General features: G+C 33.9%; 1 protein-coding gene across 1 annotated transcript; it reads left to right on the top strand.

Moving 5' to 3' along the window:
- The first annotated feature begins 2,235 nt into the window (after window positions 1–2,235).
- Fdx1 (Adrenodoxin-like protein 1, mitochondrial Ferredoxin 1) lies at window positions 2,236–10,517 on the top strand. Its single transcript, XM_089649428.1, has 5 exons — window positions 2,236–2,377; window positions 2,861–2,912; window positions 5,029–5,135; window positions 6,921–7,061; window positions 8,487–10,517. Exons 1-5 carry the CDS (start codon window positions 2,254–2,256, stop codon window positions 8,588–8,590), a joined length of 528 nt encoding a protein of 175 aa, XP_089505554.1. The 5' UTR covers window positions 2,236–2,253; the 3' UTR covers window positions 8,591–10,517.
- Window positions 10,518–16,456: the final 5,939 nt, after the last annotated feature.

Genomic DNA, 16,456 nt, shown 5'->3' with positions numbered 1-16,456 from the left:
ACAATGTTTTTAATTTTATACTAAATTTGTCCATGTTTAGGCAAATAAAAAAAAGATGTAATATATTATTGTGTATAATAAAAACTTTCAATTAGTATTGGAATTGAATAATGTTGATTGAAAGTAGGTTAAAATTAATATTTAAATGTGTACAACTTTTTCTGTGTTCAAAATAAACTGTTTTACAATGCCAGTTCTTTTATTTAAAACAACTAGTACGGTTAACAAGTTGATCTACGCAACACGCACATATTATTTATTTATTAACTAGCTGTACCCTGCCACGCGTTGCTGTGGCTCAGTATTTCTGTGCTGATACAAAAACAATAGCACGTGTTGCTTTTACGTCCAACACATGGCGCTGTTTTTCAAAAAAGCATGTTGTCATATAGTTTAGTGCAATTAGCGATTCGCGATCGCAATTTTTTTATATGTTTTATAAACTGGTCCCCTGATGTAAAATCTGAGTTTCCGACCTTGGCGCACCTGTGCTCGCGCCGCCATTTTGAAAAAAACCGCCCGAAATCGCCCCAAAATTAGTTTTTCCCAAATATCTCATTTCCAATGCAAATTTCGGCTAAAGTAGTCTAACAAGTATAGTAGAACATAAAATTACCTACAACTTTTGTTACAAATTTTCTTCTATCTCTAATAGGTACCGAGGTAGAAAGTCGTAAAGGTGCGTATATTTTTGAAAAAACAAGTTTTTTGCGCGACTAGGTTTGGTTTTTTGCACAGACATATGAATATATAGACTAGAAATTAAAGATGAGGGGTAAAATCAACTGTTGAAGAACGAAGGGGGTAAAGCTGACTGTGATTCGTCAATAAATCAATCTGACAGTATATAGGCATCTCGTATTATAATATCACCATTTAGTTCTCAAAAGTAAAATCTGCTTTTGAATGAATAGACATTTTTACATGGGAGCGCAAATTACTTGCCACGTTATGAACAAATTTGCGAAGTCTAAATTCGGCAAAATAAATTTCTTCTATTTTCAGAGTCGAATATTTCGTTTACGTATTTAGTTAAGACACTTTTATAAATTTTCATAATTTACTTCCCAGCAACCAACCAGCTTTGTGTTCAGACGTATCTCGATGTGATAGTATATGTTTCTACAACTGATCCATATTATACGATGTGAATATGCTTAAAATAAAGTAAAATAATGCTTATATTTGGAATGTAATACGACAATTGAGTTTATTCTCTTTTTCACATCTATTTTTACAAGTTTTCATACCACAAGCCACCATTTTGCCGTGTTATTTCGTAAAATGAACCGATGATGCCTCGACCATAGTTCGCACAAGAATGATGTCACGTTTTCTAAATTCACTTGAGGCCATACGCGAGCACAGCCGGCTCCAATGGAACCGGTATGGGGAGTGGGGAATAATACGCTTTTAATCACTTAGGTCAGGTCTACTAATATTCATATGTCTATGGTTTTTTGTAAATACCTTGTTTCCAGTACAATTTTGTGAAAAATTTATTCATACTAATTTTGTAGAAAATAAAATTTCATAAAAGAAATAGGCATATGATTTATGTTTTTTTTTATCTCTATTACGTATCCAAGCTCTAATCCACCAAAACCAGGCCATAAATTGAAACAGAGGTAAAGTGTTTTTAACTTGGCATTCCTTGATTTTATTTTTCTTTAACAATTATTGTTGTAATAACATATACGTTGACAACAATCGTCAGACTTAGTTATAAATATAGTAGATGGCCTATTTCAGCATATCGGTCGCCATACATTCCCAATGGGAAGACGACTAAAATAGGTCAAGCCACTACATTTATATTCCCAGCTAGGTCTGACATGCTTATCAACGTAATAAATTACAACATAAATTTAAGATTATTAACATAATTTAGATGATAAGGTACATAAAAAAGAGAAAAATTGCTATTTTCGTAAAATTAACATTTATTGACATTCTTTTCTTTTTAAGTTAAGTTTTCAGTATAACAAAAATTAAAATTAATGGTAGATCAGTTTAGACAGAAGTACAAGCCGTTGACTATAGTTTCTTAATGAATTATTTATCTTAATTATTCATCAATGGTGCCCATTGCTATCATAAATATTACATATTTTATTCTGATTAAAAAAAATCAGTACCTAATCTACCCCTTTATTAATAATATCCAAAATTATTTATATGGCAGCACTTGAAAATCAGCTGTCTTCAAAATATTGTAAACAATATAACCTTAAAAAATTGACAGCCGCTAAAATGGCTCTGCGAGTGAAATATATTGTCAACTGCTTACAAAATCAAATAAAACTACAAAAAATATCCAGTTGCTATAAAGAAAGGCCCGTTTCGATTACTCAAAGATGTATATCGACCACAAACCGTAAATATGATTACTTTTTAAAAGAATTCTGCGTGGTTATTTTTAATTGCTCAATTTGTGATAATAACAACATATTATTTTAACGTGATTTAAAAATTTGGTATCTTATTTTATGCAATTGAAGCAAAAGGTGTAATTTATGTTGTCAAAACCTTTATTTGCGTATTAAATAGTCGTCACAACAATAAACTATTATTTATCAATGCAGCTATAAAGTAATTAGAACGAGGTTCAGCACAAAACTCAAAACTGGCGGAGCCTTGAATTAAATGAAAATATTCTGCTATTATATTTTCGTGCTGAAATAGAATGCTTAAGCCCCCCTTTTTTATAAAATTCCTCATACCTGTTGTGACATTTGTCTCTCGTATTGCATTTTTCCTTAAAAACTATTCAAATGTTTATTAATTCAAATTAATAGAAATGTACTACAGAGTAAATTTTCAGTTTGTGGCAAATTATTTAGTGTTTTAATATTTTCAGGTTTGTTTCACGGTGAATTTGAATACGAGGATCCCAAATCTGAAGATGATGTGTGAGTATAAGTTTTGGTAAACTTTTAGAATCACTGGCCACGCTCAATACGAATACGTCAAACGAGACAAAAAACATGGCCGAACTGTCACAATGCATGAAATTTTTGTGGTGTAGAAATCTCTAAGTGTCAAGAAAAAAGGATAAAGGTTACGAATTCCGCTTCACGGTAAATATGGAATGTTTACTTTGAATTAATACTTGAATTTAGTTATATTATTACTAAAAGTTACTATAAATGTTTGAGAACCTTTAATAACGCCTGCTCGCGTCCCCTTTAGAGTTATATCCCAGTTTTCAAGTAGTTTGTGGGCTACGCTAGGTTTGTATAGACTGGTTTGTGATTTAATTCTAATACGATACCGTCATTTTCCGTCTCCCCCGGCATAATAAATCATGTTTCGAATTAATAAAGCTAAATCCATTTATTTGAAAGTGAAATATTGCGTATTAAGAGTGAAGCGGAATAAGAGAAAAATAATGAAAAAAGTACGTCAATTGTAGTACTTTTCGATTTCGTAGTTTTAGTACTATACTGTCGAGCGTTGCGTAACGTTGTGTGCTACCTCTAAGTAAATTGCCTTAAAAAAGTGACTAAATACCCTCGTGTTTGATAAGAAAATGTTTAATTACTCAGCAAACATTAGTCAAATTCTAGGAATAACATTTCATTTGTAAATTTCACAAGTAAATTAGATTAGATTATTGTAAAAAATAATAAAGTTGTTTCCCGTCCAAAGCTTTGTACGTCATAAAGAAAACACAAGGCCGACTGAGGTATGGGCATGCAACAGTCAAATTATTAAGTCAGTGCTATCGTTAACTTAACTTCACCATTTAAAATAGTCAAATCACTCGGCTTAATCATAAGCTTGTGGTAAAACAACATATAAATCAGCAGTAACAACAAGTATCAACAAGAATTGTCGCCATTTTATTTTTATTTTTTATTTATTCACATTTAAACCCGCTAAACTACTTATGTAGTTTGCAGCAGGGACATAGAGACAACATTTATACACTCATAAGATACAATTTGAACGGTACATAATTACATAAATTGGTTACATTGCAGAAAAGTTTAAATAGCAGCATAAAAGCCTTATATAATAAGCAAGTAAAAATAAATGTATGAACAAATTAGTATTATCAACAAGTACATCAATAGTTTCATAAATAGAGGTAGGTAGTCAGGTATTACAAAATAATTGTTTTTCCATTTTCTAAGAATATGAATTCCATTTCAGGGGCATCAGTATAGATCATTATTATCCAATAACCATTTCCTTAGATTATATTTAACATTAGCAGTATACATGTTATTATTTTTAATTGTCATTGGTAATAGGTTAAAAATTTTGGGTACTATATAGTTTAAAGTTCTTTCACCATATTTATAAGTACATTTCGGAACTACCAGTCCTTCATTTTGAGTGAATCTTGTGTTATGTTTATGGCAAACTCTTTCCCTATACAATGAATCAGACAATATAACATGTTGACTTACAATATTATAAAACAATAATCCTCTGACAGGTAAAATATTCAGAGACTTGTATATTAATTTAATGTTACTTCTGTGTTGATTGGCATATTTATGGATTAACAATTTAATAATTGAGTTTTGTAATGTTTGTATATAGCTTATATTAGTTTTACAAGAATGTCCCCAAGAAGTAATTCCATAACGTATAGTGGATTCAGCCAGAGATAAGTAGATTAACTTTAAAGTACTTATAGGCACGAAATATTTTATTTTATAAATCCTACCCACAATAGCTCGTAGACGTTTACAAACATTAGCAATGTGTACATCCCATTTCATGTAGCAGTCAATAGTAACACACAAATATACATAACTTTTGACAAAATCAATCAAACTGTCATTGCTATATTATGGCACTGCACTGAATTAATCACTTGACACCTCAAAATCCGTCAGGCATCCAGGCCCCCTGCTCTAATGACACCAGAAGGTGCGGGTTCAATTCCCGTCGGCGGCATTTATTTTTACTCAGGAGATATTTTCAATTTGTACGGATATTTCAGGCGAGTAATTAAAGCTTATAATAATTTGTAATAATTTAATATGGTTTGATAAAGTTATTCTGTTTTAGGGTTAATATAACTTACATAGACAAAGGAGGCAAGAAATATAAAGTACGAGGGAAGGTCGGGGACAATGTGATGTACCTGGCACACAGACACGGCATCCATATGGAAGGTAAAATCCTTCCTTTTTCAATATCATATTATTTTATTAAACCTTTGGCATTGACACGAGACCAAATTAGACCATTTTTTTGTTTTTGTTTTCAAAGGATTGAAAAACTAAATAAAACTTCCTTAAGAAACCTTAAAAGCAGTGGCGGCCAGCGCTAAGGAACGTTGGAGTTTCACTCTCCCTAAATTTCAGCCAATCTAAAAATATTAACCGGCTGCAATTTTCGTTCTTTGTATCATGTGTCATAAGTCACGTGGTGCGAGTGGATTGCATACTGCTAACTGAAAAATGTCGCAAGAAATTGTATATACGCACAGTGTGAATGTTGACCATAATATTGAAATTTCTCCGAAACATCAGCGGTGCTTATCAATACTTCGGAACTCTTCAGCGAAGCGGAAATACCTGAAGACACAATACATTTATTTGTCATGCGGTGAGGATTGTCTAGGTCTTGGCGGTGGATGCTTCTGCCCACCTACTGTGTGTCGGGCCAGATTGGTTGAGGGATATCTTTTTACCTTTCCAGCAGAGACGGCCTGTGGCTGAAATTACCAGCAGTGCATTTGTACATAAGGTGATGCAAAATTCACTCCCGTCAAGGTGTTTCGATAATGCACGGGATGAGTTATATATCTGCGCTGCTCTGACATGTGATTTGACATTAAGAGTGTAATTTGTCTCGCTCATGTCACAGTTTCGGCTAGATCGGGCTGTCTCGATACCGCCCATGCTGTTTCAGTAGTATGGTAAAAGATGGTTCTGTGCATATCGGGGTATGTACGGCCTGCTTGCTCGTGTGCGGGAGTCTAGTACTACAAGATAGCTCAAATAATGACATGGTGACGAGCATACTTTCGTACACCAATGACTGGGGCACAGATGTCTTTGTAAGTTGTTATGTGAAGACTGAAGACACAAATGCACGTACCAAGGAACCGCCTCTGCTCTCCAGCAGGACTTTCTCGACCCATAGTCTTGCACCGCAGTGGGAGGGATGAACTCAAACATCCGTCACTCCTAGACATACTGACCCCCAGATCTTCCTCTCCTCCCTTTCCTTAACCGTTTGGGTGCCAAACGGTTAAATACCGATACATCAAGAACAGCATGCCCAACTAAGGCCTGTGCTTTAACGATTGCAATCCGTTTGTTAACACTATATGGCCGCGGGTGTTTCTTTATATTTTAGCGCGAAAATTAGACTTTCCGCAAAATATTCATATCTTATGATCTATTTGATATTTTTCAATGAAACTTTCAGTGTTTTACTTTAAAAAGATGTCTCTATTTATTTATTTAGCAATGTATGTGTAATTCCTTTTTTTATGAACAAAAACATTCTATGAGATTATTTAGAAATTTTCAATACATATAAAAAAAACTATAACCTAATAGTGCTTCAATGTGTGTTAGCGTTCGAAACACTTTCCTTTATGCAGGGGCACATTGCAAAACTTGCACATGTACCGCGTTTCACTGCATAGTTTGTGAGCGGAACATACACGACAACGATTTTACTATTTTTATTTTTTGCTGTGTTTCAAACTCATTGTATTGACAGGTAGATAAATCGGGTACCGCCGACAATAGAAAACACATGACCCCGCACCCATTTAGAATCCCTTGTTTACAAGTTTCCTGCTCCTTACAGCTTTGCGCAACAAAACGAGTAAACTAGTCTTCCGCGTCTTACTGTAAAAAGGCGTATGATGAGTTTTCTCGTTTCCCGCAAAGAATGTGTTAAGATACCTTCTCTGATAAATCAAAAAAATTTATTTTCAGGAGCTTGTGAAGCATCACTAGCTTGTACCACATGCCACTGCTACGTCCTGGGAGATATGGGGGACCGAATCCCTGAGTCTACAGAAAAAGAAGATGACCTCCTGGACATGGCACCATTTCTCAAGGATAATTCTAGATTAGGTAAACTCTTTTTTATTATAATACAGTACTATCTCCCTAATCCGCTAACCGTAAACCAGGCAAGTGTTCAATTAGTGAAAGAGGCGGATTATAGTGTTCCAGGGCCTTTCTTCCAGAGCCAGGTTTTCCCTCAGGGCCCGTGTCATCTTTGGAGATGCTGTGTGGAGGGTCTTGAAAGAGTGAACATGTTGTAGGAGGGAGGAAATATAGTGGCTGGCTAATTTGTTGAACTCAAGAACGAGTCGTAGAAGCAACCCATTCTCATGTAACAAATGTCAACTGTGTACATATGTTGTACGGGCGTTTGGCGTGTTTTCCGACTATGCACCGGTGCCGAAGGGATCAATGACGCTAGTTTCCAAGAGCATCTTCCATTGTAATACTGGTGGAACAAGGACAGCGTACCTACCTGAGATCTGTGCTCTAGGATAGCAATCCGTTTGTTAAATTAGGGGAATCTATCAAACGGATCGCTCTTTTCTGCACTGCTCTGTGAATTTTTTGGTGACTGTTGTTTTTTATCTTCGTCGTTTTTGTGGTGACGGATTTTCGTGAATAGCGCGCGGCTGTGAAGGTTTTAAAACTGGCACACAAATTTTTATGGTTTTCAAATGAAAAACATACTCTGAATGGATGACTCCTCTCACATTGAAAAAACAAATCAGCATTGTCTTGATGTTTGATCTCACTTGATGAGCTTTTCCGGGGCGAGGCAAATTTGGAGTCTTCCATTGGATTGTCGCTTTGTTTCAAGGTCTTATCCATAGCACCATGATTTGTCACCTGTGACGACCTTGGATAATGTTGGGAAGTAAGAGCTTCACAGATGCACTCACAGATGGCAGTGCAAAGAGCTTGCGTGGAAGTCCGTAAGATGGCAGCTAGTATCCAGTAGTCACTAGGATCAGTTAGAATACTCCCAGACAAACTTGGTGTTTTCAAATATCATTTAGCCAGCTCCTAGTTAGGTCGACTATCGAGTTACCATTGTGAAGTATTAATAAATCCCTGATTTAACACAAAGAACCTATTATTTAAAATCTCCTTCCACGACGAGTTGGAGAACTGTTTGTGGGAACACAACAGATAAAAAGTTTGTGTCATTTGGAACTCTCTTCACGAAAATCACCAAAGAAAGTCACCAAAAAATTCATACCAGCCGAAAAGACAACTTCTCCAGTGCAGTGATTGGCATACTGACTGGGAAAAGGTAGCTGTACAAGGTTCTACAGGCAGAACACAGCACTACAAAAACTAAGCCCCCTTGCAACATCAGTTTGGTTTCTTTTGGGTACCCCCTCGTATACAATTTGAGGACTATAATCATTTGAGTTGGGTTAAGACAGGGTTGTACAAAACGATACACAATGTTTTTGTTTTGCACTACTATTAGTAATTAATTAATGATGTTTTCATTGTTTCCAGGTTGCCAAATAATCTTAACACGCGAACTGGATGGAATAGAAGTGAAGTTGCCGCAAGCCACGAGAAACTTTTATGTAGACGGTCACAAACCAACGCCACATTAAATAAACTGCGCCGTTTCTCTCACTCAACCTTTTCAATGTATTGCCTTTTCAACGCCATCTAACCCCGTTTTAGTGAAACTTTATGGATCAAATATGCGACATTCGCATACTGGGATAGGTGATGATGTATCACATATGCAACAGCCACGTCGATTAGGTTAAATTTCAACATATATAATGTAATTTGTGTGTTGGAGTGATACTTTGTTAGAAGTTTTTTTACAAAATGAATAGTAATAGACATCCCATCAGGGAAAGAAGAACAAACCAAGTTGCACGGAACGGGGAGGCTATTTTGTCAATAAATGAATCTGACAGTTACAGGCAACTCGCATTAAAATATCACTATTTAAATATACTAGTCCTGTTTAAAATGTCATGCAAATTGCTGGCAGCGTAAAAAACTTAACTACAAATCGAGTAAACAATAGATCGGCCTTGTTTCCAAAATTGGACATTTTGTTAAACTATTTAGCTAGACACTTTTACAAATGTGTTACAATTTATCCATCTCACTCATTTTTAGCATTTCTACGCTCGGCGGTTCGGTTAAAAATGAACATTCAGTTCCTACGCAGAAAACTCCCGCAATAGACTACGCACGGTCTTGTTATTTCAATGTGCGCCCTTCGACGTTCAACGTAGGACTGATTTCATATTGTATTCAAAGCATTCTCAAACCCTCCTGGTGTCAAAAATATTGTCATGTGATTTGCCTCAAGCTCATCGTAATCATACTTAGATTCCGTTTTAGGGCAAGTCTATTAATTCATGTGTCTATGATAATACTGGTTTTTACAGGGTTTTCCAATAAGAGGTGTTATTTTGAATAGCCCGCTATTTCGGTAGATGTTACTTTTGAAGCTGTCATTTTTTGATATTTGACAAGTAGAAACTACGCTGTCAATAAAAATGGAACGATACACGCTTCAAAAACGCATTGAAATTATTAAAATTCACTATAAAAATGGTGAAAATTTGGCAGAGACGGTTCGTAAAACTCGAACATTTTTGGGTCGTCGTGAAGCACCTTGTCGGATCACAATACAGAAATTGGTGGAAAAATTCGAGCTGTTGGGACAACTTAGTGATGTGAAGAATAAAACCCGTACACGTCGCTCAAGAACAGTCGAGAATATTGCTGCTGTAGCCGAAAGTGTTGAAGAAAACCCAGGTTTGTCCATTCCTCGTCATTCTTTGGAATTAGGCATTCCACAAACGTCATTACACCGTATTTTGCATAAAGATTTGTGTCTTAAGGCTTATAAAGTTCAGTTAACACAAGAACTCAAGGCGGCAGATCATCAACAATGTCGTGTCTTTGCTGATTGGGTCCTTGAAATGCGTGAAAATGATCCGGAATTTCATCGAAAAATCATCTTGAGTGATGAGGCCCATTTCCACCTCGGCGGTGGCTTCGTCAACAAGCAAAATTGTCGCATCTGGGGCTCGGAAAACCCAAGAGTTATAGTTGAAAAGCCTCTCTATCCTCCTCAACGTGTGTCTGTTTGGTGCGGTTTATGGTCCGGCGGAGTCATTGGACCTTATTTTTTCGAAAATGAGGCTGGAGCAACAGTTACGGTGAATGGATTGCGCTATCGAGAGATGATTAATGATTTTTTATGGACGGAATTGGATGGTATTGATCTGGACAACGTTTACTTTCAACAAGACAGCGTTACGTGCCACACAAGCAACGAAACCATTGATCTTTTACGGGAAAAATATCAAAATAACACCTCTTATTGGAAAATCCTGTATTATGAGACAATATTTCACCAGGCGTGAATGATTTTTTTATTTTTTTTTATTTATTGTTTTTGTGTTTAATTCGTAGAACTCCATTTAATTTTTTATAAATTTAATTTAGATTAAATTTGATAATATTATTATTAAGTTCTGCAAGTGTTTTAGTTTTTTATTATTGTGACAGCTGTTTCGGCTTACAAGGCCATTTTCAAACTGTGGTTAGTCCACATTGAGACGACGTATTTATACTATTTCAAATGTAAATTTTGAAGATTTAGATCATGTCATCGGTTTAACCAGTAATAAATCAATGTATGCACCTTCAAAATTTACATTTGAAATAGTATAAATACGTCGTCCCAATGTGGACTAACCACAGTTTGAAAATGGCCTTGTAAGCCGAAACAGCTGTCACAATAATAAAAAACTAAAACACTTGCAGAACTTAATAATAATATTATCAAATTTAATCTAAATTAAATTTATAAAAAAAAAATTTAAATTAAAAAATAAATAAAAGGCGTGAATGAGGTGAGAAATTACGCGGGTAGGAGATACCCGAATTTTTGATACTTTAATTGTGTATTAAGTATTTTTTTACTTGGAATATCAATAAAAGTATCCATTCAAGAAGATGAGTGAATAAAATACTATGTTTAAAATTGAAGAGCGTTTTTTTATTGAAATAACAAGGTGTCTATATTTTCTTTGAAAAATTACAAATTTTCGTAGTTTAACATTTTTTCGCATAAAATTACAACTTCTTTGATTAATCAATATAAATATAATTTCTTCTAATTATAGAATATATTTCTACTATATCTAAAAATAAATCAAAGGATACATACTAATAACTATACATATACTATAAAAATCTAACACAGATTGGGTGTGACGTACCCCAGCAACAATAAAATTGAATAATCTTCGTTTAAAAAGTTCTCGGGTATGACATACCCGATCTCACTCACGCCGGGTTAATTAGTGAGGTTAAAGGTAATTTAATGCATTCAAATTGCTATTTGCTCAATAATATTATTTGAATTGTTATTTTTTCTCCTGTAAGATCTAAAATGTTTAATCTTTTATTTGTAGGTAGTTTGTATGAATTATATTTCCTAGTATTTATGTAAATATTCTCTACAATAAATCAATACTCATTTATTAACTTCTGTGTTGGTTCAATCAAAATGTGCAACATTGCGCAAACAATTTAAAAAAATATATTTTTACAGTACGACATACTTATGCACACAGTCGGCGAAAGGAGGTTCACATTTATTATTATTGTAGACACAAAAATCTTTTAATTTAATAACTAATTGGCCAGTTCCCCTTTGACGGCCTGCACAGATAGGTATGTCATTCTGTAAGATGGTTACATCCAATGACATTACAAACATTTATTTATTTATTTATTGGTAAAGGTAAGATACAAACAGCTTATACATAAAATATAAATATATACATGTTAAATACAGTCAAGCCAAAAAGTCTCCTATATTAAAATTGATTGGAGATGGAGTTTTATTGCATAAAAACATATAGACACTTTATTGTCGCACAAAATATGGCAAAGTAACAAACTCACTTACGTTTCCAGTAAATGCTTAAGGCGATGCACTACGTCGTGTAATATTTTAAATTGAGCCGCTATCAATAACAACCCTTACGTAGATGGCTATAAGGTTTAAATTCCCGCTTAACACCATCCGCCTGTTTTGATTTATGCAAGAAAAAAACATGGCCAAAAAGTGGCTTTTACTTTATTTTGTGGATGTTCAGGCATAAATATTTATTTTTTTTCCAATCATTTTATAAATAACTTAATTTGCCACATTATACAATAAAATTATAACCGAAAATGGGTTCGTAAGTAGAAGATTTTGAACTTTAAAGCAGTTTTCATAGGCCTTATACATTATTTTTTTCTGGGCTTATAAAAAGACTTATCTAAAAAATACTCGATAATTTCAAAGGCCAAGATGTATTCTACTCGCAGTATTTAATTAAAGCATCTGAATCATTTCTAGGCGACCAAATTTTCAAACCAAAAGCACATGATTTTGCATTACTACGTATGGCATCGCCTTAATTCAAATGTAGTTGGGTTAGGTTAGGTTAGGTCATGTATGATAAAGATAGACATTCAAAGAATCTGTGTGTGTGAACGAAGTAGATATAGGACCGGGCAGCGTTTATGTACATAAAAGTTGCGTTGAATACTACATTCTACATCAAGGGTGTGATTGAGAAGACAATACACTTACTTGCCTACACTAAAACAAATATGGGATGCTGTATGCAGAGATGTGCTTTATTTCAAATAAATCCATTTCAAATGGAAATGCAAAATGGGTATTTTGCATTTTAAATGCTTTTCTAAAAACCATTTTGCATTTTGCATTTTAAATGCTTTTCTCAATGCATTTGCCATTTTAAATGCTTTTTTGCAACATTCTTCCTACTATCTCCACTCATCTTTTTTTCATAAGCCCCAAATATCAGTCGGTCCTCAACCTCACTATGAGAGATAATTTACATTTGTCAAGTTGCTCCCTGGTAGGAGCCCTGGCAATTGAGTGATACCATTACAAAAAATACTGATTCAAATACTGAACATGAGGCCATGCCGCTGTAATATTAAATGTTAGATAGCAGTTTCTATGTTTTTACATTGGCAACATTAGTCCCGCGCAAACATTTTGTGGTTTCATAATCTGTAGTTGTGGTGTTTTTGGATTTACCATCATGCAATATGTTTGTTCTACATTGATGTCCATTATTAAATGACAAAATTGTTTAAAAATTCTATAATTATTTTAATTGTTTGACCTGAGAAACCATTTTGCATTTTGCACTTGAAATGCTTTTCTAAAACCCATTTTGCATTTTCAAATGGAAAAGTTTTGACCCATTTCCATTTTGCATTTCAAATTGTTTTGGGTACCCATTTTGCACATCTCTGGCTGTATGACACCAAATACTGCTAGTAGGTTGTCCTTATACTTATGTATTGCTATGTTCACTATCTCACTTTCTGTATCAGCACATAATGGGAAACAATCTAAATAATTGTATTATCTCTAAATAGTATAAAATAAAGTCACTATCCATATATGTCTGTTCTTCTTAACTATGTAACAGATTTTGATAGTGTTTTCACTATCATTTAGAAAATATCTTCCGGAAGGTTAACATATATAATACATGCACATTAAATTTATAGAAAGTAGAGAAAAGTTGATGTTTTATAATCAAGTTGTATAAATATATTTTTGGGCACTACATTGTTAACGCTGGCTAAACCTTATGAGATACATCAAAATAATGTACTACGGAATAATATATCTTAAAAAGGCCTAAGGATAACCCCCAGTAACGCCGGGTACACTTTTGCTAGTTTATAATAATTAGTTATTTGTATGTTATTTATTTCATGTTATTGAAACAAACATTGATGAAACTACAGGATTTTCCAATAAGAGGTGTTATTTTGAATAGCCCGCTATTTCGGTAGATGTTACTTTCGAAGCTGTCATTTTTTGACATTTGACAAGTAGAAACTACGCCATTAATACAAATGGAACGATACACGCTTCAACAACGCATTGAAATTATTAAAATTCACTTGAGTGAATAAAATGCAAATCATCTTGAGTGATGAGGCCCATTTCCACCTCGGTGGCTTCGTCAACAAGCAAAATTGTCGCATCTGGGGCTCGGAAAACCCAAGAGTTATTGTTGAAAAGCCTCTCTATCCTCAACGTGTGACTGTTTGGTGCGGTTTATTGTCCGGCGGAGTCATTGGACCTTACTTTTTCGAAAATGAGGCTGGAGCAACAGTTACGGTGAATGGATTGCGCTATCGAGAGATGATTAATGATTTTTATGTCTGGAATTGGATGGTATTGATCTGGACAACGTTTAATTTCAACAAGACGGTGCTACGTGCCATACAAGCAACGAAACCATTGATCTTTTACGATTGAATATCAAAATAACACCTCTTATTGGAAAACCCTGTATATACAGGAATGAGATATTTCATGTTGGGTACCTATGATATGTTTCCTTATAATGTCTGCCAATTGGTACCTATGTTTATTCCTTTATTATCAGGTTACATGTGTGTGTATATGTATGCCCATTGGGCGGTATATATTATTGACATGATGCCACATTTGAATTTGGGCAGTGAATCCGAAAAAATGTCAATGTTTTAGTTTAGACAAATATCATTTAGAGTATGAAGAGCTCGGTTAATTGGCGAATAAGATGCTGCATTTGTTTTATAATTAAGCGTGTGGAATAGCACTGTATGTCATGTACGTCTCAAAGGTTAAAAATTACATAGATAGACAGAAGTTCGGTACAGTCGATGTTATTTTGTATTCCTTGGCTTTTATGAGTGTTAGCAGTGTAATGGAAACAGTTTCTCATCACACACAAGGGCATTTTGCTACTCATTTACGTCATTTAGTTAGCGATACGCGACTGTTTTGTACTAAATTGATGGGAGGGAAATTAACTTTGCTTGCCATCCGCTACAAAGTGTCAAAGTTTTGTAATGTTATTGGTTACACCTGATGTTCAAACAGTTTAAAGCTCAGTGATGTAATGTTCTAAAACTGTGATGTTTTCCAAATAAATTATATATTAAAGTTTATAAATTTGTATGTTTATTTGTGGTATTTTATATAAGTAAATAGATATCTATGTCCTAATATAATCCTTATACATATTATATACATAAAAAATGTATGGTAATTGGTTATAAGAAGACATCCAGTGAAAGCAAAATCAAAATTGATGGTGAAATTATTGAAAATGTTACCGATATAAAATACTTAGGAGTTGTAATAGATTCCAAACTCAACTTTAACAAACATGCTGAATATACCCAAAAGAAAATTGGAAAAAGGATTTTTTTTTTGGGAAGAATTCGCCAAAAACTGTCCGAAAAAACTGCAATCACCATTTATAACTCCATTATTGCTCCACATTTTAATTACTGCTCAACTATCCTTTTCCTGTGTAACGACCGAGAACAAAATAAATTTCAAATTCTCCAAAATAGGGCAATGAGAACAATACTCAGACGAAATAGATATTCAAAAGTAAATAAAATGTTAAACGAACTGAATTGGCTAACGGTGAAACAGATGTTGACCTTGAACACGATGATATTTGTACACAAAATAGTAAACAACCTGCTACCCAAATATTTTTCAAATAAAATTGTATACAACAAGGACATAAACAAACATAAAACTAGGACGTGCAATGAAATCAGGCTACCAAAAAAGGACAAGGCGAATACTCAGAATAGTAAACTATATAAAGGGATGAAATATTATAACGCGCTGCCGGAAAACCTAAAGTCTGCCCCAATTGGAAAGTTCAAGATGTTGTGTAGGAGCCACATCAAGCAAGAAAAAACATAGTATTAAACATATTAGCCATTAATGTCCCTTTAAATATTGAGAATTTCAATAATGAAATTAACATTATAAAACAAATAGCTCTAAACAACGGATATAAACCTGATATAATTAATCGTTTAGTTAATAAGAAACAAACCAAAATATTTACTAAAAAGTACATTTATAGTGGAGATAATAACAATCAATCTAGTTAAAATCTAATATAAAAAACTTCTTTATCCTTATATCCTTAAAAATATCCCGCATGTTACCAGTTAATATTTCGACAGCTTTTTACACTAATTCTAAAATAAAAAACTTAATTAATAACAAGGATGTTTCAAATAAATTAGATAAAAATGGGATATACACTTTAGAGTGTAATGATTGTAACTCACAGTATGTAGGTATGACTAGAAGAAATTTCAAAACCAGAATTCGGGAACACGAACTATGCTTAATAAATAATAATTTCTCCGAGTTCGCTAATCATTTGATAGAGACAGGCCATAGCTTCAACCGGGATAAAACTAAGTTTAAACATTCTAACATTAATAAATATTTTAATTTGTGCGCATTAGAAACATTAGAAATCAACAAAAAATTAATTCAAGCATTAATATAGTAAATAAAATAATAGCACATTGCAAATCACCTCTATTGACAATGTTCCCCGTTATGTTGACTCCTC

Source organism: Hesperophylax consimilis, chromosome 30, assembly GCF_061612785.1.
Source record: "Hesperophylax consimilis isolate HC1 chromosome 30, BYU_Hcon_1.0, whole genome shotgun sequence".
Taxonomy (NCBI): domain Eukaryota; kingdom Metazoa; phylum Arthropoda; class Insecta; order Trichoptera; family Limnephilidae; genus Hesperophylax; species Hesperophylax consimilis.
This window is presented reverse-complemented; position numbering and strand designations above follow the sequence as displayed.

Coding starts and splice junctions, on each gene's coding strand:
- Fdx1 (XM_089649428.1), top strand. CDS start 2,254: ATGGCTCTGCGAGTGAAATATATTGTCAACTGCTTACAAAATCAAATA. Junction 2,378..2,860: donor ATGTATATCGACCACAAACC/GTAAATATGATT, acceptor TAATATTTTCAG/GTTTGTTTCACGGTGAATTT. Junction 2,913..5,028: donor CCCAAATCTGAAGATGATGT/GTGAGTATAAGT, acceptor ATTCTGTTTTAG/GGTTAATATAACTTACATAG.